The 25958-nt window shown below is 51.1% G+C and overlaps 3 protein-coding genes across 3 annotated transcripts; 2 read left to right on the forward strand and 1 right to left on the reverse strand.

The window, feature by feature from the left end:
• The first annotated feature begins 2430 nt into the window (after positions 1 to 2430).
• LOC108864143 (elongation of very long chain fatty acids protein 7) lies at positions 2431 to 16945 on the forward strand. The gene is made up of 6 exons (XM_018639177.1): positions 2431 to 2631; positions 13506 to 13646; positions 13759 to 13891; positions 14626 to 14774; positions 14858 to 15126; positions 16181 to 16945. Exons 2-6 carry the CDS (start codon positions 13509 to 13511, stop codon positions 16359 to 16361), a joined length of 870 nt encoding a protein of 289 aa, XP_018494693.1. The 5' UTR covers positions 2431 to 2631; positions 13506 to 13508; the 3' UTR covers positions 16362 to 16945.
• Positions 16946 to 20537: 3592 nt separating this feature from the next.
• Positions 20538 to 23195, forward strand: Nsun5 (Nop2/Sun-like domain containing protein 5). Its single transcript, XM_018639160.1, has 11 exons — positions 20538 to 20681; positions 20786 to 20859; positions 20945 to 21092; positions 21254 to 21377; positions 21457 to 21660; positions 21783 to 21882; positions 21985 to 22156; positions 22284 to 22390; positions 22486 to 22556; positions 22716 to 22869; positions 23024 to 23195. The coding sequence occupies exons 1-11, from the start codon at positions 20538 to 20540 to the stop codon at positions 23175 to 23177; spliced, it is 1452 nt and encodes a 483-aa protein (XP_018494676.1). The 3' UTR covers positions 23178 to 23195.
• Positions 23196 to 23337: 142 nt separating this feature from the next.
• Positions 23338 to 25423, reverse strand: LOC100899268 (lysosomal acid glucosylceramidase). The gene is made up of 3 exons (XM_018639179.1): positions 24211 to 25423; positions 23857 to 24086; positions 23338 to 23574 (listed from the first exon to the last, which is right to left on the reverse strand). The coding sequence occupies exons 1-3, from the start codon at positions 25319 to 25321 to the stop codon at positions 23380 to 23382; spliced, it is 1536 nt and encodes a 511-aa protein (XP_018494695.1). The 5' UTR covers positions 25322 to 25423; the 3' UTR covers positions 23338 to 23379.
• Between the last annotated feature and the right edge of the window lie 535 nt (positions 25424 to 25958).

Here is a 25958-nt window from a genome sequence, read left to right on the forward strand (position 1 = left end):
GGGTCCGGTACCAGGACCCTTCGGGAGCGGCAGTGGCGGAGCGTCATGTGGGTCCCGCGTGGGCTCCACCTGCGGCCGGAGGAGCGATGCAGCTCTCCTTCTTCCTTCGGCTTTCGACTTCGCGCCCCGCTTCCGAGCACGCGGTCCTCTCGCCGCAAGCTCTTTCAGTAACTCGGACGTAACTTCTTTCCAATCGCCATCGACTTGGACGTAAGGCCCAGCTTCTTTGAAATACCCGATAGATTCCCTGGTCACAGGACTCCATGTGGCGCTTTTCGGATCGTACACCATGATCGAATCCGAATAATAATGAGAGAACAGCTCGTCACGATTCATTTTCGTCGGAGCGCCGTCCACGAATACCGTGAAACCCTGGCGCATCAGGCCCGCGAACATGAGCAATTCATGGGCGAATTCTCCCGGTATGATGACAAGCTGCCCGTTAGGTCGATTGAAGTGAACCGACCCATCGAGAGCTCTCCTGTAGGTTTTCCCCTCACGGTCGAGACCCGTCATCTCTGCAGCATTCGCCAAGTCCGTCCACTTCCTGAGGACCTTGTAGAAGGGAACCCGCTCCCCGCACTCGTTGACAACGATTACTTTCTTGCGTTTCTCCGCTTGTTTCTTGAACATTTTCTCCAGCTCTCCTACAGTTACTTCTCTATCCAGTTCTGAGGAGCGCCTTACGCGAATCTTGCGAGGAAGCTTCTTCTCGAGCTCTTTCAAGCTCATCCGCTTGAAATCGGCATTCAAGAAAACCGGATAGCGGTCTGTTCCAGTTTTCGGACCACCACCGCGGAGTGCTATCGATGAACTCAGATCTCGGGTCGCATTGAACAGCCACAATGAGCTGCACACCAAAAACAAATACTCCAATAATTGTAGCGGACTTTGACGAGGCGGTCCGCCTCCACGGATGCGTCGCCGACTGAACGATATCACCGAGAGGAGCGCACAAATCAATAGTGAATCACTAAGAAAGTTAATCGTCATCGCCGATTTCGACACATGCAAGTCCGGGTCGAAGATCCAATTTCGTTTTCGTTTATGGATAAACAAGCGGCATTCACGCTGTTTCGTGTCTTTCGCCAGCAGCGAGATTCTCCAAAGGTGGCCAGGACGAAAGGGGTAGAGAGCGCATCATTTCTGCGGATGCCAGATGCGAGGAACGCTTTTCGAGCGGCGGCGCTACGGGCAAGCCTCCTACGTTTAATCTTTGTGGCGTGGCGGTTGAGTTTTCAGCTTCGATGCTTATGCACCCAAGTTGACTTGGGGTTTAATTTTAGAGGTTATAATCTCCCTGCGGATCGAGCGCATGATGAGTTCGGGACAGGCGATGATAATCGCTCTGATCCATCGGCTACTCTAAAGATCGACAGCTTCGAATTGATTTATCGTCTAATGAGCCCGACCAGAATCCAGGAAGTATTCGATTTTTTACTGATTAGTAATTTGTCCTTATTAGAGGGAGGATCGGATAATGGTCATTTGTATCATCTCTCGGACACACCCTCTCCACCCGTATGTCTCCGCGCGAGAAGAGCAACCGGTAGAGTTTCGATAAGAGAGGACACGTAATTTTCCGTCCGTCTCGACCGCTCCTTGGTTTCTCTAGAAAAGTCCGCTTCTCGGGATTCCCAAGGAAACAGCTCTAATTTCGATAGAAATCGCAATTCCCGCACCGGTTCCTTCGTTTTTGACACCAAGGTGCTGACTGCGCGGCACGAGCGGATCGTCTCCGAACGATCGTATATGGATATTGAAGTTCAAGTCCTGATAGGGGAAATACTTGCAGAGTTGAACCATAGGACGGGCCAAAGACAGAGCATTGCGTATTGCGGACAGAGTCGTCCTCTCTCCAGAAGGAAAATGTATTCTAGAACCGCAGCTCTAGCAATCCGGACGGGTAGCGAAAGGGTTAGGGTGCAGTATCCGGAATCCCTTCAGAAGTCGGGAACGCACTACGCAGAAACCCATTCACCCTCCTAATATCGCATCGACGAGAGCTCCCGGACAGGCGGAGCCTAACGCCGATATCTCACCGGTGCCGGCGTATCTTTCTTTATGCAATCCGAGCACACGGGAGGCGCGATTCATACGTTCGGAACGAGCGAATTCACTCGAACCCAGCTAGGGGTTGTAGTCTTCATTTGGATCGTCTCGGAGACGGAACTTGCCCGATGTACACGGGCGCCCGCTGATCCGGTTTCGGCATTCCAAATCCATTTCTTCGACATGTCGCCCGCGCGTTCCGCCTTGCGCTGGATTGTTTCAAAAGAAAGCGCATGCTGTTGACAGCGAGAAGGCGAGCCGCGGTCAATCGAATGTCAGTTACGTAAGATCTTCCAAGCTTTGTTTCGATTGGCGGTGTTGATGGCGATGATAGTGGTGAGGGCCACGTGGAAGGAGGTGAAGTCGATGTGGTCGGCGGCAGTCAGTCCACACACGTCTTCGGAAAAGCATTCACGCAGACACAGTGATAAAGAGAAACTTCTGTAAGAAAACTTTGGAAATTATTAGGCAGTGAAACAGTTGGATAGGCAAGACGTTTCTCTGATAGCGTGCGTGACCCGAGCTGGAACACCTGTGTCACTTGGATCTGGGAGCCTCTCGACAAACGTGAGCTCCGCGGTGAGCTGTTTGACTTTTCCCCAGATTGCCCCTTAGGTATTCCCTGACCAGAAACCTTGAGCCGGAAGCATCGGTGTCGGATTGGAAGACTGTTGTTTCCTCCAATTCCGGATCCTACGAAGCGCACGCGGATCGAACGGCCTCCCGCATGTCGAAGGATAAACCCTGAACTTATGACATCTATGGCGCCTCCTCCCATAGTGCTCGTCAGTGGTGACTTCCCAGCTGGAAATGGGAGTGTCCCGGAGTCGGAGAGCCCAAGGGCACCCCGGTTCAAGTTCCGCGGGTGAATCCTCAGGATGAACCCTGGATCGGCGACTGGGATCCGGTGCGAAGCCACTGCTTTTTTCATCGAAGCGAGCTTCGCTAATCGATACCTTCGTTATGTAGTTCAATGGCGGCAACGATCGCAGAGAGCCGACTTCCGTTAGGTTTATTTCCATGGCGGCATGTTTCATTTTCGGGAGCGCTCATCTAAAGCCCTCCCCTAAACCCACGCACTAGCCCGCAGCGCGGACGCAAATACGAACCACTCTTCCTATCGAAGGCGGTAGTGTGCAATATCGCCGAAGTCTTCCGAAAATGAGGGTCGGCGGCGAGAATTGCGACAGCAGCCGTTTTATCCTAACGTCGCGTCGTCGTGTCGTTCTATCTCCGAGACAGATGGCGTTCTTACTGGCCTCGGAAAATTTGTCGAAGAAGAACTCCGGATCAGGATGAAGACCTCGATCGCCAGCAAGAGCTTGATTCTGATCCCAAGAGACAGCTGACCGATGACCGGCAGGAGTGATCACTTGCTCTCAACATCGAGAGAGTAATCACGTAAATGAATAATTCCCATTCGATTGCATCGTAATAATTGCCCCGCGATACTAGGAACCTCGCCGTTTCCGTATCGTTCAACAGAATGATATCGGTGCCGAGCAGTTTAATTTCGTCAATCTACGCTCGGTTATCGATGGCGCTCGGTGAGCTTCGATGAACATGGATACAGGGAAACTCCGAGATCGGAAAGCAAAAACCCGGAACGATGCTGAGGTCTGTCGGTCTCTCTTTAATGATCCACCGCCACGATGCGCCGCGCGGGGTGAAATTCTTGTCGATGAAAGCGGCAGCTCTTTCAGAAAAACTGCTATTTGTAGCTGCAGGCCTTGACCGGAATTATGGCAATGCAGGAATTTCTGGTCGTAATGGATTTGTCAGCTGCAGTGCTCCTTACGTACCCGCTCATTGGAGCTGGATCTGTTATTCACGCGTGCATTTAGCCTTCGGAGCTCTTTTTCGGCTTCAATCGCGAATTGATTGGAGTATAATCATTTCTTCATGGAAATGTAGCGCTGCTGAACCGAAACGTTAGAGCGGTCTACTTGTCGGGCGCTAGATCGGGAAAACTCCTCGAACGACAAGGAAGTTCACTCCGGTACGATGGATGAATGAGGTATCTCCCTATCTGGTGTCAGGGCACCGAGAAGCTGCCGGAGGCTCAGAAAGTGCTCGCTCCCCCTAAACGGAACGATGCCGTCCGACGCGGCGGATTCATGTCGATTTCCGGAGGGTGAACCCTATGGGGAGCTCGTCATTGCTGCCTGAAACTCGCGAGAATTCCAATCCTCCGAAAATCCGACAGCTCATTATTCCGAGCTCGCGACCTTCAACCCGAATGTCCGTCCGATCGTACTTCATTTTGAGTCATCATCGAATTAGCGTGGCATGAACAGGGGCAACGCCGGATTCCCTTCCGATGCATCGCTCTTCTCAAGAAGGATTTGGCTTCGGTGATGCTGGGTCATCCTCGATAAGATGCCAAACGAAGAGGCGAGATGCATACTAATGTGTAAAATCGAGAGGAAACATTGGCGGACACCTCCGCCTCGGAGACTCGACTCGAACCGGCTTGGGTTTTCGAATTCTCTCTCTTGTTGATCCACTCAAGTCTGTCTGATCGATTTATCGTTGGCATCCGCTCTCAGGGGTCGACAAACCGAGCCAATGGTTTCCCGCGGTGATGTTCCAATAGATGGAGGTCTCAACGGCTCTGATCGGCCTCAGAGCACCCGAATCACGACGATCGGTCGGGAAGCAAATGCAGCGTTGTCCCATCAGACGATGGCAATTGCTTATCGTCCGAATTGCACCAAATATCCAAAGCTCGAACTAACGGCATTGCATCTACGTTTCGTCGCCGAGTCAGCGACTGGATGTCTCGCGAAATGGTTCCAAACACGAAGCTAACGGATCAGCGGTCTTTTTGGTGCATCCAGCTCGAGCGACACCATCCCCGCGAGCCCCGGACCATTCGCAAAGGGTCGCGAGTGACGTAAATCTGCTCGTGTGACGTGCGCAGTCAAGAAAATAAAAAGAGGATGAAAATAAGGGACCGGATGTTGGCAGACGAGCCAATCCAGAATATCGAAGATTGCATGATTTTTTCGTGTCGCTTTCTCGTGAAGCAGTTTTCTCAGAAAACATACTTACGCGACAGGAAAAACTTAAGCCACACAAACATGCACATATCCGATCTTGCATCGGTGCTAACGGACGAATGCGATCGAGATAAATCCCCTTTTCCCCAACCCCAGAAATCCTGGCACAATGAGCATGTGTCGGAGGCAGCAGACTCCTGCGAGCGAAGCTCGTTCCCGTTGACGAATTTCTTTCGAGGCATCGGAATCAGTGATTATTCGTCGGAATCAATGAATCCTGAATAGCTTCCAGAAAGCGAAATCGATCAACACTAGTAGCTTAGGAGACATAAGAGTAATCTAAGGACGATTTTCCGACTGACTGAGTCCTCCCGGAGCGGCGGATCTGAACCGAGATTCCCAAGGCGTACAATCAAGAGGAAACTACGAACTCCCCGCATGAAACGCAATCAGTCAAGAACCTGAGCCGCGCAACATCGCGTCCATGCTTCTCGGACGGAACGGGTTTTCTGAGGGGAATAATTCGTCAGAAGAAAGAAAGGTCCCCGGAGATGCGAAAGAGTTATATAAGTGTTTCCTGTCTGCGAAAATCTTGGCATGCTTTCCCGGGCTAATCTCTCCGCCCCGGAGTCCCAGGCGGATTCACCCGATGGAAACATGCATCTGTCCTGAGGCGCTCTCGGGAGAAATTCAGATCCGTTTCCGAGAAAAACCTTCAAGGGGCACATACGATCCGAATTTCATAAGAAGCGTTCGATTATGTCATTGGTGGGGCTTCGAGCAAGCAACCGTGTTGATAGCGGGAATCCTTGGTGGAGCACTGACGTGAAATGAATTGTTCAAGCATCCTGTTGAAACTTATAATCTGAAAAATCTATTTCTTCCACGGAGCGGCACTAATCGCCGTCCAAGCGACTACGCAAGTGAGCGAGCGAAGCATCGACCGGTCACTCTCTGTACTTCCCTCGATTTTCGCCTCAGTCAGCCGGAAAAGGAAAGGAGGTTGAAGATATAGTCCGATATCCTTCCGAAGAAGCCGTTGCCATATCTGTCGTTCGATTGAGGCTGTTGAATTACTGTGTGCCAGAATATATCGTGATATCTTAGGAACTTTAGCTCGACTATGTAAGTTCAACTCAAATCTACCTCTTTTCTTGTCGAAGCCGCTACTTTTCTCCAGATCATGAGCCGCTGCAGCATCTCGAAAGTCGCTTGAGACCAGCCGTCGTCGCATGAGGGACCTGGTATCCCTGTGAGTCGGGGATTCCCTTTTTCCTTCCAATCCGAATCGACACGCCAGGCACAGGTTCAAGCCAACGAAACGCGCGGCCTCAGCCCGAGTAATTTCGTTTCGCCTTCAGTGTTTCTCAGAAAATCCATTGCGTCAAATGAGAATCTCCAAAACCTGAATCAGACACCTTGACCGAAGACAAGCCAGAAATTCGGCGTTATGATTTTTCCCGTACCCATATAATGAGTGAAACAACAACTGAGATAACTTTCTGTGGCTGTTTGTTTCGGAAAGTTCCTCAAGGAGTGAAAGCCGCTCTTATACCGGGCATTGTCGAAACTCACGCTCTACGGTCGCCTGACTGGATCCTGCCAAGCGAAGCCGAAGGAATCGAGCGTTTAGAGCAACAAAAAAAACGAGCAATGGAAAGTCCACCGCCCGAAGCTCGCTGTTTAATAATTTGCGGCTCCGATCGTTTTCTGCTGTTCCCGCTGGAATTAGCAGAATATTCTGTTGCTCACTGTTGTGTCAATTCTCAACCAGCGCGAATTCCGCGCGAAGTTTGCACAATACGGGAAGCTGCCTCGTCCGTAGACGGCTGGGACGGTGAAGCAAGGAGCGTCAGGCTTCGTACCTCAGTCGACGTCAGAAGTCCCTTCGGATTCTGGGAGCCTTGACCGTCGAAGTCCTGGGCAATGTCTGTTCGTCAAGACAAACCGGCTTGAACGCAGTGTTCTCGTCACACTCCAGCGTGCCTGGGGCCTGAACGCGTTCAATGATTTTCGATAGTTCGAAAACGAGCGTCTGAATCCTACTTTGCCCGACGAACTCTGAGATCAGTCGCTCAGAGCGAGCTCGTACCCGATCGATTACCGATCACGCGCAAATCCCAGCGATCCCGCGCAATGCGGTCTAGCCATCACTCGACGCGTAGTCATCCCACAGAAAACCTGGGAGCTGAGCGTCGTCTGACAGAAAACCTGGGAAACCTTGGGGCGACATTCTTATGTTTGCCGGATTCCGGTCGTTTTTCATCACGTAAGCAGACATAATCAGTATATTCCGATCTCGCGAGACTCGGTATGGCTGGACCGCGGAGAAGCCCCGAGACACGAATATACTCATCGAGTATATCCGCCTTCGACGCGGCGTACCCGGTGCCCGATCATCTCATTAAATCGTTCAACGAGTTTCATGCATTCTCCGCCCACCTCCTCTGCGTCTTTGCGTACGTCGGGAGCGCGGACCATCTTTGCGTGAGCCTCGTCTGTGGCCGACGGGAGGAGGAGAAGCAGAAAAGACGGTACCGCCGGAATTTAGTCTTGTCGATCTCTGATTGTCCATTCAGGCGCGGGAAAGTTTGGGGGTTCATCGTCCGAGTGTCCCATGGTCGGAGAAGAATTCGAACCCTATACTCCCTGAGAACAAGCTAACGATCGAAACACGGAACATTTTGGGGACAACATATGCATAGCCTCATATTACTATTACTCGTCTATCGGTCGGTGACCCCGGGCAGATGATTCAGTGGTGGCAGCAACCATCTATGAGCAGACACGGCTCGATTCAGAGCCATAATCGGGCTGATTTCTTCTTGGCCGTGCAAGTTCAGAAGTCACCCGGCATGCACATTTCCTGCGGTCTGACGCACGATCCGAGAAGGGATGCGGAGTCATCGCGGCGCCAATGGTGACATTGGATGATAGCCCGTGCTTTTGTTTCTTAATAACTTCCGTTTATGCTTTGTTGGGATTTCCTTGTCATCGTCGTATCCTTATGACATCCCTGATATTCATTCGGACATGAGACGAGTTATTCGAACATGTGCCGAGAGCTTGGGGGAATTTGAGCGGACGGGGATACTCCGCTTGCTTGCATGCAGTGGCGGATTCACCCAGAAGGCTTAGTGGGCTATAGAGTGGAGCGGCAGTTTTCGGGGGGCGGCGGAATCCTGGTTTGAGCCTCTGTGATCCTCGACAACTCACTCAGTGAAATCATTCGAGACCGAGACGGGGACGTCAACTCCGTCCATGAGTTCGAAGCTGCCAGATTGACGGCGGGGAGCCGTCTCAAAAACGAACAGCGAGACATAATTTCTTGGATACCCGATCAACTATATTGGAAAGGAACTCTTCTTCTCCCTTTTCTGGGATCGACTGAATAAGTGGAGACAATTTCCAAGTCTACGGATCCTTAGGCTTTTCGTGGAATGGAAAAGAAATCTTGAAAACGGGGAGCAAGCGCCGGGAAGAATCGGGATTCATTCTCTGATGGTTTGGATCAGGGCGGAGGTCCTGATTAAGCCCGGGAGCGGAAAATTCGTGAATCCCCGCTGCTTGCATGGGTCGGTTGAATCGGTCTGATTTTCGCATGGAGATTAGAGGCATGGAAGCGGATGTATGAACGGCAGTTTGCGTTCGCTAGAGCGGCCCTCTCTCTAGGGTATACAGTTACCCTTCAAACTATACCTCAACGCTCCGCAGCCCACGAACCGATAAGGATCTCCCGAAGATGAGGTTCGTGAGGTGTTCTTCTTCGGAGTGCAATTCTGGATTGAGCTGAGAAGTCATCGCCTACAGATTCTTCTCGCTGTCAGCCGTGCTTCCAGCGATCGGAAATGAAACGGAACGGCGAAGAAACATTTTTTCCCGACAGGAAGCTCTGATTGACAAGCCTTCGCGAAATCTGTGAAAGAAAATCAGAACTCACGATGCTTGCTTCCGATCGCGCGATTGGACATGTCGAACGAGGATTCGGAACGATCGTTCCTCATTCTACTCTGACATGGGATGCGACGTAGTAAAATGGGAAGTTTCATCACGGAGATTCTGGAGCGATCTCTTAAAGGCTGACTTATGCGAAAAGTCGTCTCCGGATTGCGAATTTCAAGGACTCCTCAATTATCCACCTCAGATATCAACAATTTCGAAGCAGTGCAGATCTTGAAGCGACGGTCGAGCTCCTGCGGAGATTTGCGCGCGAAAACGGAAACGCTCGTCCATGCGAGAACGAGAAGCTCCTGTGAAACACATTTATCGTGACTCGGGATTTTCCAGAAAGACAGGCATGTGCTTGGCAGCGTGCGAATACGAGTCGAGGAGTTGTTCACACTTGATGATCATGGAGTGAGTTGGAAAGGGTCCCGCTTGAAGCTCATGGCGAGCTCGAGCCACCGGCACGCGATACCCGCACACAGTCACTGCCGTACAAGCTAGATTTGGATTATCTCGTATCCGAAGAGTTCTCGCATCCCGATCTCGTCATCGTTCCTGTAGGAAACTCCGCTCCGCAATGCGTATGACTTGCGCATGGCTCGGTGAAGCATATCATTCTTCCGGGCTGAGAGATTCTCATTGCGGTGGTGCACCTTGAGCCAATGACTGACGATGGCTGCGATTTTGTAATTTTCACAGGAGCTCCATATTCGAGAGACTCGGTGTCAGGCCCATTTGAAGTAGCGCGCCATCAATATCGTCAGCTAAGCGCGCGTGAACAAATAAATGGAAGTTCAGTCGGGAATACGGATCTCACACAGAAATGTCGTGTCTTCATTTGAATCGCTTCCCAGTCTAAACCTAACAACATTTGGCGACGAAGACGGAATCCCCTTACTCAGTGACTGCGGGGTGATCGTAAGGAAGAAATTTCATCGAAAAAGGAATTGTTCGGGGCATGGCAACTCCATCAAACTTCCACGTGGGAATCGCGGTGTTCTCGGAGTTCCAACCGGACTCTGAAAGATGATCTCTTTGGGTCTCGCGTTTGAAAAATCATCTACTCCAATCAGCGACGGATGCTCAGCGGCAACGATGTGCTTCGGTCGCTGACATGGGACCAAGAGCTTTTCGCCGACTCCATGACCAAATTCGTCCTGAGAAGACACCGGATGACCTGAAATTCGATGAAATAGTCAAAATTGTGGGAGTCGCGTTCGAGCCAGAAAGGAACCAATGGTGAGTTCGAATCGAGTTTCGAAAATCTCGGCAGCTTTCAGGGGGAACCCTGTCCGATTTCGAGGGTCGCTTGCGAAGCCTAACGAAGGACTGCAAGTGGACAGCGAGTGAGCTTCGAAGCAATCTCATCGAACAATTCATAATGGGACTCGACGGAAAGTCTATTCGACAATCGATCCGGACAAAGACGACCGTTTTCAAGGATTTGTCCGAAGTCTATGGCGTGGCGCAGAGTCTCCAAAATGCCCAAAGTACGACCGGTGCGATGAATCCAGGAAACGTATTCGCGCTATCCCATAGAACATTTGCACGAGGTAAATTCGGCAAACCTACATTCGCTAAGAAGGAAAAACCCCAGAACGGCAAGTTCCAGAGGAAATTGTCAGCCTGTCATCGTTGCAATGGAAAAGATCATTCGGCGAACTCCTGCCGATTCAGAACGTCCACGTGCAAGCATTGCGGACTCGTCGGCCATCTTCAACAGGCTTGCCGTAAGACGAAATTCGCTCTGAATCATTTGGAAGAATTTGAATTTCATCACATTACTTCAATGGGGCCGAGCTTCATCGAAGTCAAACTGGGGAATCAACCTGCGCAGATGGAAATCGACACCGGTAGCGCGAACTCCACCATGGCACTCCAGAAGTTCCGAGATTTGCTCAACCGATCGACATACAGCTGAGTACTGCTACCGAGGAAAGATTCCAACCAGTCTCTTTCGTCGAAGTGGATGTATCGTATGAGAAAGTGAACAAACGACTCCGACTCTATCGGTTCGGGGAGCGCTCTTTCCCATCCCTCATCGTTCGGGATTGGCTACGTCGACTCCCTTCAGCTTGGACATAAAAAATCTCATCCAAGAAAGCAGTACCGTGCAAGCAGGTTGCGGCAACGTCCTATAAGTTAGAGGCCGAAAATCTCCTCAGAAAATACCCCAACCTGACTAAGCCAGGCATCGACTGCATACCTAACGCCGAAGCCAAGGTGGAGCTAAGTGCGGAAGCAAAGCCGTATACTGCAGAGCAAGGCCACTCAGAGAGATTCAACGATCAACGCGAGTGAATATCGGCGGGGTGGGCGGTCCTCGGATGGATGTTCAGGAACACGGTGGCCGTGCGCGAATATCTGGGTGGTCACCATATACGGTTCCCTGAAGATTTCCGAGGGAAACTTCCCGGGAGACGTATTCCATCCCTGGTTTTTCTGGAGGGCGGGGAATGCAGTCTATGGCTTTTCAGATACCGGCTCACTCAATCGGAGATTGTCTCGAGCAGATCGCGAACTGAACGTCGTAATTTTGAAAGTGTTACGCCACTAGGAATGCGCAACAAACTCCGAGACTTGGCGGGATTCCCACCCGAATATTGCCCCATTTGCGCGAATAGGAGTCGGGAACGGGAGCAGCAGGCATTCTGTGATACTATCATCTCGTCATTTTGCAATCAAGCTCCTCGAAAAGTCTCATCGGGCCCAACGACCGAACGCCCTGAATATTCTTTCACAGGCAGCTACCACGATGGGATCGGTCTATAATATAATAATTAATCGCGATGAAATCGAAGACACGTTGGAGCGAGAAGCGTGGAGAGAATATCTAGACTGAACGGAGGCTCGCTCGATCCTGTCGCAGCTTCTGGAAGCAGGAACGCGAACTAGAGATGGCGCATCTATCCGCGGCACATTCTTCACAATGCACGGTCGACCGCTAAGCTTCTCGGGGTGAAAATAAAGACTGTTACCGAGCGAGCGATGAGAGCCAGCTGTTGTCTCAGCGCGTCTTCCGGGGATTGTCGGCCATCACAGTGCCTTGCAATCGGTGTTTCCGGGGCGACTGTCTTCATTGCCGGTGACTACACGATCGGTGGCTGCTCGGCGGGCATGTTTGCGGCCCGGCGGCAGGATGAAGTAACTGACCCATTTTTAGCATAAGCTGGGGACATCAACGATAGTCGAGCGGCCGCCGCTACCGGGACCGCCGCCGGAGAGTCTTCCATGGGTCCAACCCTCTCGAAGTTCGTCGTCTCTGCAACGTCTCATTCGGCCCCTAGTCCCTCAATCTATACTCTCGCTCTGACGGTAATTAATCCCGGAGATTCGGACAGGGCGCCTCAGCCGGCGAGTCGCAATTTCACGGCAGGCTTGATCGACTGTACCCCAAGATCCACATGGCCGGCGAAATTCACGCGAGCCGTAGCAACAGCTCGAGAATCCTTCTGAATCGACGCACGTTGCAAATCTCGTCCACGCGAGCGTTTTCGCTTCTGGTGCGATTCTGAGAGCTTGGGGAGCCGAACTCCGGTGCGAAACGCTGCGGCTCACACCACTGGCCCAATGCATCCGGCGGCATCATCTCACAATCAGAAGCCCCGCCGGTGAGGGGCTAGCTCGCGAGAAAACTCTTATCGTATGACAATATGCGGCGATGTGAACTCTCGGAGGAGAGTATGAATGATCCCTCTCGGGTGAGGCTGCAGGGTGCGGAGACGGGCATCCAAAACCCACCACACAGCCATTCAAGCTCAAGATCGGGCAGCTTCGAGCTGGCAGCGCCGCAGTCTCGGGGAGCATCAGATCCCAGATCCCATGGTCTAGAAGTCTAGATCAGTGCGAGTCGGTATTCAAGCGTATTTCTAAGAATTCTAGGGTAATGGATGGATCGACTGAGGTTCGACCGGCGCGCAGCGATATAGTCCGAGGATCCACCTATATATGTATATAGGGCTGTGGAGTATGGATTGGCACTCCTTGAAATGCTCACATCGCTCCTTTTAAGGTCGGCTTGCGAAGATAGCGAATCTCACTCCTCCCGCAAGTCGTCAGGCCCATCAATATATAATCGACAGCCACAACACACCCCAGCTCTGAATCTCATCGGAACTTCAGAGGCGCCGCCTCGGAACTTCGGGACTCATAACTTTGAGCCGCGCTCCCGGGCGAGTCTATGAGAACCAATACCCTCGCACCTAATTCTTAGAGTGGCAACTAGACAGAGGGGTTTATGCGCCTTTTTCTATGTACATAGTCTACGCAGTCCGTCTCCCGACGGATAGGTACGTGAGAACATACGAGACCTCGCAAAGGGTTTCATCTTCGCTGCCCCCAGAAGTATTACTTGTGTGCATCTCTAAATACATTACAGTTATCGTGCGACGTGAATATGTTCTCCAGGGTGGTTCCAGCTCTGCGCTGGTGTACGAAAGCTGCACATGATAATTGTGGAAGAGACTGTCTTCTGAAAACCTTAACATGGACTTTCCTTGCTTGCAGCGTATGGCGTCTTTGGACATGGAGCCGACCCAGAGCTGGCTCCCTCTGCCCGAAAAAGATCCGCGGGTCGCCGGATGGCTAATGTTGGGGAATCCCACCCCGATTGTGTCGATCCTCGCCTTCTATGTTTACATCGTGAAGGTCAGAAACCCTTCCATTCCGGAATTTCACTGGGACGACATAAGTGAGAAGAGTAATTTTGCTCTTGTGCTCGGAATACGAAGTTTTGAGTAACAATGGGAACATTTGCTAGGTTTTCGGCCCGGGCATGATGAGGAACGCCAAGGCTTACGAGCTCCGTCCGGTGATCCTGTTGTACAACGCGGCTATGGTTATCGCGAACTTGTCGATATCCACCTACGTTATTTACCACGCATTCTGGACAGGTGAGATTCTCATCACTAAACGCCATGACTTCCAGCTTCCATCGTATCCGCTCATACGTCAGCCTCGCTTGGCGACTCCCCGCAATGAGGCCAATAAGCTCCGATTGAGTCGGAATTCCCAGGCTCTACCGGGAACGGTCAATCGTTCCAAGCATGCCTTCGTCTCCTCATGTTCGCGCGAATCGAGAACTCGAAGGGCAGATTTTACGTTGCGGGCCTCGCTTTGGCAGAAGTCCTCCTCTATGCGGCGGATGACTGCGGGGAGTCAAGTTTCAGAGATGTACTACGAGGTGCGAGGCTCTCGAAAAAAGACACGCCGTATAATTCCGAATTCGCGCCTTTTGACTTTTCTGAGTGGCTCGGTCTCGGGGTTATTTTTCACCCGCTGCGACGCATCCGCAAACGAGCTCGCTCTGACGCACTTGGAGTGATTCTCAGTGGAATTCTGGAATGACGTGATTCGCTCCTCCATGCAGTCAGGAACATCAGCTACGAATGGCTTTTACCAATCCATCAGAAGCTCGGAAATTTCGAATGCCGTCACGGTCTCCGAATGGAAGCCTCATTTTCTGTTCACTGACATCTCCAACTAAAGCAGTCCATCACCGATGGCGGGAACGAGATGATGTTTTTTTTCCTCAAGACCGCATTCGAGGCTTATCATAATTCATTATCCGTTATATTGCTATACGAACAAGGACAGGCTCCTCGTGACGAGTCTTGATCCGCTTCAGGTCACTATGCCATGTGGTTCACTACGCCGGACCGCGGAGATCACCCCACGACACTCCTGCTGCTGAACGTGTCCTGGTATTACCTCGTCCTGCGCTTGACGGAGTGCATTGAAACTGTGCTTTTCGTCCTGAGGAAACGTTTCAGACAGGTAAGATACGTACTCCAAGATTTTCCCTCGCTCTTCCGAACCGAACGAGATATGCCTCTAATGAATCATGGATTTCGCCGCAGGTTTCCACTCTACACGTTTTCCATCACGTCTCGGTCACGTTTTCGGTTTACTTCTACATCACCTATGGGGGTTTCGCCCTTGCGTGCTTTGAGCTCACTTTCAATGCCTTGATCCATGTTGTGATGTACGGCTACTACTTCCTGTCCGCCTGCGGCCCTTCTATCCAGAAATACCTCTGGTGGAAGAAATACCTTACCACTTTGCAGCTCGTTCAATTCGCTATCATGATCGCACGTAACATCATGCTCGTGTTCTGGCTCAATAACAGGTAAGATTTCCGATCCATATCCCCGCCTGAGACGAGGAATCCTCTTGATAGGACCCGCGCACCCAATGTTTTCGAGCGAGGAGTAGCAAAGCCTGGGAAAGTCTCAGTGGTCCAAAAACAGAACCCACGCGGCTGAATCCCTGCCTGGATTCACTGCACCCAAATGTCGGGAGCGGTCGACAGGCAGGTCGATCGCCGTCTCATTGGATCCGCGTCAGTTATACCGCGATACTCCGAGATATTTCTGTCGCAGCCCTGCCGTCGAGAAGACGGGTGCAAGGAAACTCGTAGGAGCGGTCCTGGACGCATCAGTCAGGGACGATGAACTCGGGACCGCTCTTGCGCGTCTCGCTCATGATTGGGCTGCTTCGGTCGCGTATGCGCTCGCTCCGTTGAGCGCATCAGAATATGATCTCAATGAAGAACCTCGTGGAGAATGATTGCGCGACTGGGTCCGAATGCGACCGACGGAAGTTTCCTTCCCAAAGAGATCGAATTCATCTCTCAAAAGAATGAGCTCTGAGCCTGTTCGTAAGAACAGGTTATTGGTGGTTCCAGCGGAGCTAGCCTAGTCGGGGGATAAATATTCATCGTGATGTCGAAGGCCGCAACGAGCACAAACAGTGCTGATTCACTCCGGAGCAGGAGTTCTGGTGCGGGCCCCTTCGGGCATTAGCGATGCAGAAGACCTTCCACATCGGTCAAGCAATCCGCATCGGGAGATTTGGCTTGCAGGCCGCATCCGCAACGAGCTAGCTCCAAGGGTGAACCAGTACCGCTTCGTCACGAAGCTTTGACTCTGAGCGGAACTCATTTACGAACCACCCCTTCATGGGAATTTGGGACGATTTCGCTTCCATTCGCTCGAAGGAAGAGCAGGGAATTCCTCTCTCGATTCGAAATCCGGAATCTCGACCGGACTCTGGCTCACGGTTCTTCACGTTGAATTGTTCGGGATATTCTCTCCTCGCTAATATCGGGATAATTGAGACCCCCCCCCCCATCATAAGATCCAAGAGGAGAAAAATTCATGAACGCTCCATTCCTCTTCCAGATACTCCGCATTGCCCGCATTCATGTTGTTCCAGTGCTTCGTCTTCTTCCTCCAATTCTTCCACTTCTACATACAGTCATACCGTCAGAAGCGCGAAGAGAAACTCCAGAAGCGGGCCGCTCAAAAAGCAGCGCAGAACAACAACCTCGATGAACGGGTAGACGACAAGAAGAGTCTTTAGTGAATGATTGAGGCTGTTGGTTAGCGCAACTAGTCTTAGCTCGTCGGATACCTCATGTTCAAATTAGGATGGCTCACGTGAGCTGACTCATATTGGTTAAAGGATATATACAGTCGAATCCACCCGGAACAACCGGACGGCTCGATACCGTCTTCTGAGAGTGCTACTAATCGAGACCGATGAAGTGACGCCGTTCGGATTGGCGCTGGCTCGACAAATTTTGGCTTCAAACTCCGAATAGCTCTCTCTCGCTAGCTCAAAGTCTAATCTGCTTCCTCGACAGACTCGGAGCCTGAATTCGGCTCCATCGGAGGAAACGATAGATAAGTTAGTGACAGTGATGCCCATGAACCAGATATCTTACAATTTTAATTTACCTTTTTGCCTTCAATAACTCTAATCCTGAAGAGGCTCAAAGCAGCTCACGACAAAATTATCTGTACATACACTCACTCGCGAGGTGGGGGATCGGTTGGAAATATGGTGAAGTCTGCTTTTCGATGGACCGGCGATGATGAACGCGGAGACGACCCTGGAGAGGATATGTAAATAAAGACAATATAAATAATTATAACAAAACCGATGCACCGCCGGCGTAATTTTGTTTCAATCTATATCCTATACATCATAGTGTATGATATGCAATCAATGTCGTCCCTTGGACAATAATCTCTGTATTTTTGTTGTTCTCAAAGCGCTCCTGCATGACGACGACTCGATTATCGCACTCTTATGTTGAGACACGACGCTTCGGGCTAGCTGGTCGATCAGACCGTCGAACTTTGCGGTTTTCGCATACTCCCTGACAACCCTTCTCCTTCAGTTGTACAGCTACGGAGTGGGAATAGTTGCATCACTCGTCAGTATCGATTATAGATCATCACGGCGCGCGTCGATCCGAAGAATCATGATCGAATGTCGAAGTTTGATGCAGGTTTCCCTCAAGCGGAAGAAAACCTCTCATCGATCGATATTCGTCATGAGTCATAATTAACTTCATGACTCATGAAGTGAATTGTCTGCTACGATGTGACGTTCAGGAGAGGAATCGTAGGCGAGTCAGGAAGAGGTTCACTCCGGCGATCCTTGAGCAGTACCTTGTTCCCTCGAAGAGAGCGAGGGAGTGAGTCACAGCCTTGCAGAGTCAGAGAGTTTTAATTCCGCTCGGAACCGGACAGGTGAAAAGCCACTCTCGGCCTTACTCAACTTGGTCGAATTCAGCGAGAAGCTACCTAATTTTGTAAGACCTAACTCAGGGGGAAAAGAAGTCGTGGGAAGGTGGTCCCCGGCTCGTTCAGTTGGAGTCTCAGGAAGAGGGCGTCCGAAGAGGACAAATTATGATGAACTAGCGTACCCTGCCGCGCTTCGCTGCGGCTCAAAGCATTTTGCCGTGAATTTCCCGAGAGCAGCCCTCTTCCATAGTAGAAGCCTTCCAATAGGAGCCACCCTGTCAGAGCTCCTGGGAAAACGAAAGCCCCCCTCCAGAAGAAGCTCCCGGACTTCAAAGTCGGCTAAGAGGCGAAGCTGACGTGCCCGACGTCGGAACATCGGCGCCCAAGCATCTTCGCCTGAAGGAGTCCTTCCGGGACGGCCGCTAACGTGCATTGATTTCCGAGCTCTATATCGAGAACACTCATTCCCCCAGACTTCCATAGTCACTGATCACTTTTTCCGACGCGAAATTTTCCTTGAAATATTGTGAGGCACTCTCCAATAGAAGCCCCAACCGGTAGCATTTGAAGATATGGAAGACCGGGTAACTATTAGGAGATTTATGGTATGGTCTCCGTCGATCTCCGATGCTCGTTTCCTTCTCGGACATGTGCCATGATCCATGATATTTGCGGTGCTTTCGTTAGCTCGTTTTCTGCTATTTTGTCCGAAGTTCACGCATTATCAGAATCTGACATCGAAAAATCAGCTTCACCCACCTGCGCATCATATGCCTCGAGGATTCATCTCCAAACATGAACATATATGATGCTCATATAAATCCGATCTTGATTCCCTGACTCTCGAGCCTGAACGGGCACGATAACCGCGAGAGCGATACGACTCCCGTTTCGACGGTAAGAATTTGGCCCCCGTTCCCGATTCCCTGACTCTCAAGCCTAACGGGCACCACACACACACCTTTGGTCTCACCATCCGGTTTATGCCGAAAGCATTGTTCTGAGTCCGAACTTCGGACATCATCAGAATCCCATACCGAAACATTACACATCACACTCACCCACCACCACATCATGTACCCCGACGATTCATTTCCAACCATGAACAGATGATGCTCATATAAATCTTCAATCATTCGAAGATAAACGGGGTCTTTTGTCTCACTATCCGGTGCGTACACAACAAACCAATCCGATGATTCACCGACACGTGAACATTCTACAAATAGTCATCCGTGCGATGTGAGCATGGATTCTCGAAGATCAGGCCGCATGCCTGCAATTATTGACCTTGTGCTTTATTGACACGCACGGGAAGCACGGCAAATCGCAGCCGTTTGAACCCGAAATTTGTCGGTCGGTATGATCGAGAATTCCGCCCTCAAATTTCCCACACAGAATCATCACCATTTCTAACCTGCGCCGCATGCTCTCCAGGATTCATTTTCGATTTACAACTCACGACAGGATGAACATATGATGCTCATGTCACCGACATCGACAACAGCGAGTCGACAACATGAAAAAAGGTGTATGGAATCAAAATCGAACGCAACACAGAGCGATTCGATTGTCCGTGAGCCATTCGCCCTCATCGCACATCACTCTGTCTCTGTATGCCAGGCTTAAAGTCCGCTGCTCCGCAGTCTCAGCTGAGCGGCTTTCAAGTTTCAAGAGACAAAACGCGGTGCATCCTTGGCCTCAATTCTCGATGCTCAATATCTTCGATGGAAATCGAAGAAAGAGCACGCGCGTGGACGGCCCCCCTATCTCGATTCCCGGACTCTCAAGCCTGGACGGGCACGATGACCGCGAGAGCGATGAGACTCCCGCTTTGACCGTAGGGAGTTGACCCCCGATGTCCCCGATCTTGATTCCGACCCTCAAGACTTCACGGGGACGATGAAACGAAGAGAGCGATCGAACTCCCGTTACGACCCGTTCGGTCGTGTAAGGTTGCTCGCTACCCCTCACCGAGCGGATTGTACCGCTCGAGAAACGCAAAAAAAGACGACGATGTTGAGCCAAATGCGACAAAAGGCAAAATTGGGGGATTTGGGGAATCAAAATCCGGGTTTTGACCGTATACGAACCATCCCGCAATGGGTATGGTTAATTTTGTCAAGTTCAATGAGAATCCGTTCAGCAGTTTTGGCGAGCATAGGTAACATAGAAGCCCTGCGGAGATTTTTATATATATAGATAATGCTGGCCTAGAGGGCGCGACTTTGTGTGAAGCATCGGGAGGAGGCTCCTGCAAGCACAACCGAACTATTCTCTGCGGTGCGGCGGACGCTCCGATGCTTTGCGAGGAACGGGGCTGATTATTATTCGCTCCCCTATATCTTTCCCCTACTGAGTCGGAAGCGAACACATTTTTCACTGGGAACCATGCAGGGTACTCCTTCGGGCGATGACGGACATCCCTAGAAGTCGGCAAGCGTATTTCGCCGCGGCTGAAGCCGGTTAGTGGAGCACGGTGTCACGGCAACCGATCCTAGCTCCCAGCGTTCCCTCTCAGGGCTCCACCGCTTTTGACGGATCCCAGCTTTCCCGGACGCGAAGCCAAACACCAAGATCCAAGTAGGAAGAATCCACCTCCATCGTATTATCCCGCTGCGCGACGAGAAGAGCACTCGTATTCCTCGCGGGCGTCGTCTGCTGTGAGTATCTATTTATAAACATTCACATGCTTTCGTGGAGCGCGGAGCGGAGCTCCAAATCTGGGTTCTTAGTGACTTCGATCCTATCGCATGAGTCTCTTCTTGAGTGAGCAATTGTTATAGGCCTCCGGGAGGGCCTTGGAAGAAGATGAAATCTGGGACAGGCAAGACTCACCATGGTGAGAGGTGCGCGACCGTCTCGATTCCTCGGGAAACTCTCACGGAGTCCTTCCGGTCAACAAATTCACTCCCTCAGTCTCAATTCCGAATCACCGATTCATAATTTACGGCCGTTCCAATATAATTCCAGTGAGGGGAGCAAGGGCTCGGCAGAGGTTGCCATGAGAAGACCCTTACCTCGTTTGTATGTCGTTGCGACCAAAGTCTTGGAAGCACGACTCGAAGGCAAGGAACAGCAGCAGTCTTTTCTCTTTCGACAAGACAAAGCCCGGGATCTCAGAAGAATAAAACGGCTGGTTTGTTTGGTGAGTAGCCCGCGGCTGAAAAGTTACGCTATTTCGAAGCTTATAGCGCCGTAAATCTCGGATCATGGAGCGTCAAGAGCTTCAAGATGTCGCATTGTTTACAGGCTCAGGAGAACTTCGATCAGTTGACGGAGTCGTTGGAGAGAGCTGGTTTCAGCTTCGAAGTCTGCGATAAAAAGTAAGTCTTCTCGAGCCACGACCGAGATCTCGAATCCGATATCATGATCGTGGTCTCCATGTACTCAAAAATTTCGTGAAAACAGGCTGGCAGCGATCGTCGCCGCAGACGTGGCCTTCTCCTCGCCGGAGTACCTCCCGAAGAGCTCGAACCACAAAGTTAAAGAAATTCTGAGATACCAGGAAACTTTGCGGAGTCTCGCACATGCGGCTAAGATTTATCCAGCTGCTCAGGTAAATTTCAGGAGAAGTGAAGGTCAGCCCTTCATTCCGGCGGGCAAGTTATATATCCGAATACCTATTTTGTGCTCTGACGATGAGCCCAAGATGAGCGGAGGGATCCTATGTCTCCTATATTCTCTTTACGGAGCTGAAATAATCCTCCCGATTCGCAGATTCCCCGCATCCGATACGCGATCCTCAACCGTCTGAAGATAAGCCAATCAACACTAGGAAAAATGCTCAATAAATTAGGATTCATCGAAAAAAAATTCGAAGCGCCTCCCGGAACGACACCAGGTATGTCGCATGGCCTCGAGGAACCGATATTCGCGGGATCGACGAGGCCGAAAGCTGACAGTAATATGTTGTTTCGCAGATGCGGTGATCGAGAGCTACTGGAATCATCTGGACAACCTCCGAGCGTCGGAATACTCATGGGATATTCATTTTCCTGATGATGTCCTCGTTTTTAGTTCGAAGGGAGATATCCACATGAAGAAACTCGTTCTCGAGTGGAAGCAGCTGCTGATGTTCAATAAATCTGTGATGGCTCCCGTTCAAGCTCTCGACCCGAAAAACGGTTCGACTCTGCCCCTCGCCCTGCCGTTGAGAGAAAGAAATTGAAAATGCGAGATATCCTCCTCTTGGGCCCGGATGACCCTCGGAAATTTTCGTCAAAATGCCTCCGCTCTCTTCTCTCAGGTGATACAGTACTGGATACTTGTGCGGCTCCGGGGAACAAATCAGTACTTGCGGCTCAGAGCTGCAGTGGTCTGGTGTCTTGCGAGCGCAACAACAAACGGTAACTACTGCGAACGCCTGCCGCGATGATGGACTGATGATGTCCCCAGACACCTCTCTGATAACAAGAGACGAAACCTAATGGACTTTTTTCGCCTCTCAGTTTCAAGTTGCTGGCGGAGAACCTGGAACTTAGCGGAGTTACTGGCAAGCGGAGGTGCGAAGTCATACACAGCGACTTCTTGAAGATCGACAATTCGGATCCAAGATTGATCAAGGTGACGAAGGCGCTTGTGGATCCAAGTTGCTCCGGTGGCGGGGATTTCGACCACACTGTGAGTCAGTCGATAATAATGAGTCGGTCTGAGTCTCGATCCGTACCTTCCAGACATATTGAATCGAAATTTGACATATTGTGGTGTCTTCATGGTATTGCTAATACCGATTCATGCATTTCCGCAGCTAGATCAATCGAGAGTGGAAAAACTAGCCAATCTACAAACAATGATCCTGAAAAAAGTCTTGCGCTTGCCGTCGCTGAGGACCGTCGTCTACTCTACCTGCTCATCGTGCGTGAGATCTCCGTTGACACCCTCTGCTGTGGAAATTTGTTCGAATAACTACATGCCATGTTACTCAAGTGGGATTTAATTCCTTCCCACAGACAAACCAGGGAGAACGAGGGTGTCGTCACGGAAGTCTTGGAATGGGCGGATGGGCAACCTGAAGAAAATGGTGAGTTTCAATCTATCACAAATCTCTTCAAATTGTATTCGCAGCGTGACCTTCATTCATCTGTAGCCCACAACCTTCTCCCGGGCTTTCGGGTAGCAGTATATGTATATCCCGAGGAGCTTACCCTGGAATAATCGAATCTCCGGTTTCTGCTTGCAGGCCAGTGGGTTCTGGAGAAAGCTTTGCCGAACTTACCGTTCCGCGGCGACGAAGATTTTTTTCCTGGAGTCGGGGACAAGTGTCTATTCTTCAATCATGAACGATCTCGCACCTCGGTCCAATTTGTTGCCAAGTTCGTGCGAAAGCTCAGAGGGTAAGTAGCCCGTTGGGATTCGATGCGCCGAATCGGGGCGAGATAGCAGAAAAGACTTCCCGAAGTTCCCGTGAAACCGACCAAGCTCATGGATCACGCACTAGAGGCGATTCCCGGATCTTCTTCGGCGAGGAATGACGAGCTCTGATTCCAGGGAAACTCGGATGGAGATCAAGAAGAAGTGCCGTCTGGAGACGAAGAAGAAGCTGAAACGTCTGAAGCAGAAGCGACGGAAACACCAAAAGGAGAAACTGAGTAAAGAGGCGAATAACAAGCGCTCAGATCACGGTCGACGGAGCATCAAATAAAAAAATTCTACAATTCCCGACCTAGTCTGCATGAGTGTCAGAGTGGAGTCGTTGCGGGAATATGGGTACCGTGTTTCTCCGACCGAACATTTTTCTAGACTGATAGTTTCTCGTTCCCTGGGCTCCAGCTCATTACCATAAGATGAAATGAAAGAGTACATCACGATTCCCTGCTTTTATTGAGAGGATTCGGTTCGATATTTCACCAAAGAGCCGTGGTGATGGACCGCGCAGTCGCTTCGACCATGAAAGACTTGCCATCTAAGCCTTTTATCAAAACTTTCTTCACTGAATCGTTCCTATTCAAAATAACTGTCGCCTTGAGCTTGTCAGGACGGAGGAAAGTCACAACAGTCAATTTCTCCTGGGAACCGTCGAGAGCGTCGTCTAATCTGACCTGCAACGAATGAATCAGTAGCTTTAGCAGCGAATTCAGGTCGCGTCGAGGGATTATGAGTAGGAGTGGCCCCAATACGGGAAGTGAGATTCCTCCGCAGATTTTCGCGATATCCCTGAGCGATTCTCCAAACGGGCTCAATGAAGCCGCGAAACCGGCAGGACTTTACATCCCTGAATGTTATGAGTCTATCAACGACAGGAGATTCTATCTGCGAGAAAGACATCGGGTATCGCTCCCGTGGCTCCCCCCCAAGGCGCTGCCGGCATGGTTCTGACTTACCGATCCCCTGGGGATGAATTTGCTGAAATGAGCGATCGCGTAATACGTCGGCTGCTTATAGAAGGTCGAAGTTTTCGTATCCACAATAATGGCCGAATCCACGCGATTCCCTGCCCAGTTAGGGCCTCCCTCAGTGTTGAGGAACAAATTCCAATCAACCCAAGCATTCACATGGTGCCGGAGATCTTCGAGGATGTCTCGAGCGTACGCCTCACCGCGCTCCCAGCTCCCTGGAAATCGCGACTGCGGTGACTAGCCGTCCGAATAATCGACGACGGCATCCAGATCCTTAGTGACATCAAATTGTATAGAATGTTTGGAATCATCGGCTCCTTCCATAATAATCATGCTTACCCAGGATCACGGGTGTGATCAAGAACTCGAAACCCTCGCAGGCCTCGGTATTCACGATGATCTTGTCCCCGAAGTCCCTGTGGATGCTTTCCAAGTCCGAGCTGTTCCTCAGGGTATCCGTGTACCAATGAACCGCGAGGCCCGCCGCGTATCGATTCGCCTCCGGATCGCTAAAGATGACATTCGCCCACCAGGGCAAGACAACACGGTTGTCGTCTAGGACCATGATATTGATCGAGTTGCTCGTGGCCTTGAAAAGCGCGGGACCGAGGTCTTTCTTAAGGAAGTCACGCTCGGTGTAGGGGCTCATGGCCACGGTCTGCCAAGGCCATGGCTTGAATCCTGTTGTCGGCTCGTTTTGCACCGTGAAACCCCACATTGTGATCCCATGCTCCTTGTACGACTCGTAGAACTTCACGAAGTAGTTGGCCCACGACTTGAAGTATTGCCCTCCGGGGGATCCTTTCAGAGTGCCCTTGCCATACGTCTTTTCATTCGTCTTCATCCAAGCAGGGGCCCCCCATGGAGATCCGAAGAAGTATATCTCCTCCTTACTGACGTTCTTCGCGAACTGAATCATCGGAATCTTCAGTTCGAGGTCTTCTTTAGCGAGAGCGAAGTTCTTGAGTTCGAAGTCTCCGGGCGTGTCGGCGTACGTGTAGTCTCTCGTTGAAAAATCACAGGCAGCCATCGGGATGCGGCCCATGTTGTACTCTAAGCCCTCTGGCCCATAATAAGATTGTAGGAGTCGTTTTTGGAGGGTCGAACCCAACCCAGCCCAGTGAACTCCAGCGGCATCCGTGAGAGCTCCGCCGAAACCTATTATCTTCTGTAGATGTGTGTTGATGAGGCTCACGGTCAGATCTCGCTCAGCGGCGGGAGCACCGGAGAGGAAGTCCACCGTGCTCCTCTGGAGACGCTCGCCAGACATCGAACTCTGGTAGAGCGCAATTTTGCCATCTTCCGCTTTCACTTTCCCTATATCACCACAGTTGTTCTCGTTGCAAACACAAACGACAGAAGAGCTGTTGAACTTTTTGGGATAACAGTTTTCACCTGTAACCGAGTTCAGAACGGAGAGCAGAAGCACGGTGATGATGAATCGTCGCATTCTCAATTCTGCTTGCGACCCTCTTAGGACCGTCCGGACGACTTCTCCGTGATGACGCCTCAAGGAGACATTCGCAACGGTCGCTAGGATCGACCGAATGTAGAGGCCAGTTTTATTGGGCAATCTCGATCTGCTAGACGAGGGATTAGCCGCGAGATTAGAGAAGCCTTCCACGGTTGGGAAACTCAGCAGACTCGAGTGGACAAAATCAGTGCGCTCCGCCACGCCTACTGGGAACTCCCGATGCCTATGGAGTCTGCGAATCGAAATCATTGTCAGTGGGCATCACACTCACCTTGAATGGACATAGTCGCAAATCTGTTTATCCGACCGCAGAAGGGCCGTGGCACCCAACGATCCGAGAGCGGGATCATCATTTGATCATTGCTCAAGGTGAACTCTGCCCGAGGTATCGAGGCAGCCGCTCTCGCTGCCTCTCAGGGACAATGGAATCTGGTCCCGGATAGGGCACCAAATGCTCCTCAGCAAACGAGGAGCGACCGGCAGTTTCATCTCATCGAGGTTGAGGAGATATCAGTACAGGTGGCATCCGGGTCCTTGACCCGCGGGAAGCTCCCCTCTAGCGTGACGATTTCTCAAGGGAGCGGATGTTAAGTCAGAAAGTTACATGTTCCGT

This window comes from Galendromus occidentalis, unplaced genomic scaffold (genome assembly GCF_000255335.2).
Source record: "Galendromus occidentalis unplaced genomic scaffold, Mocc_1.1 scf7180000077384, whole genome shotgun sequence".
In the NCBI taxonomy this organism is placed as follows: Eukaryota; Metazoa; Arthropoda; class Arachnida; order Mesostigmata; family Phytoseiidae; genus Galendromus; species Galendromus occidentalis.

Excerpts from the sequence above, each read along its gene's own strand:
- LOC100899268 (XM_018639179.1), bottom strand. The coding sequence starts at position 25,321 with ATGCGACGATTCATCATCACCGTGCTTCTGCTCTCCGTTCTGAACTCG. Across the intron at positions 24,087-24,210 it reads GATCACACCCGTGATCCTGG|GGAGCTGGGAGCGCGGTGAG; the intron begins GTAAGCATGATT and ends CGCGATTTCCAG. Across the intron at positions 23,575-23,856 it reads AATTCATCCCCAGGGGATCG|GTCAGATTAGACGACGCTCT; the intron begins GTAAGTCAGAAC and ends CATTCGTTGCAG.
- LOC108864143 (XM_018639177.1), top strand. The coding sequence starts at position 13,509 with ATGGCGTCTTTGGACATGGAGCCGACCCAGAGCTGGCTCCCTCTGCCC. Across the intron at positions 13,647-13,758 it reads TCTATGTTTACATCGTGAAG|GTTTTCGGCCCGGGCATGAT; the intron begins GTCAGAAACCCT and ends AACATTTGCTAG. Across the intron at positions 13,892-14,625 it reads TTACCACGCATTCTGGACAG|GTCACTATGCCATGTGGTTC; the intron begins GTGAGATTCTCA and ends GATCCGCTTCAG.
- Nsun5 (XM_018639160.1), top strand. The coding sequence starts at position 20,538 with ATGAGAAGACCCTTACCTCGTTTGTATGTCGTTGCGACCAAAGTCTTG. Across the intron at positions 21,378-21,456 it reads GCCTCCCGGAACGACACCAG|ATGCGGTGATCGAGAGCTAC; the intron begins GTATGTCGCATG and ends GTTGTTTCGCAG. Across the intron at positions 21,661-21,782 it reads AGCTCTCGACCCGAAAAACG|GTGATACAGTACTGGATACT; the intron begins GTTCGACTCTGC and ends CTCTTCTCTCAG.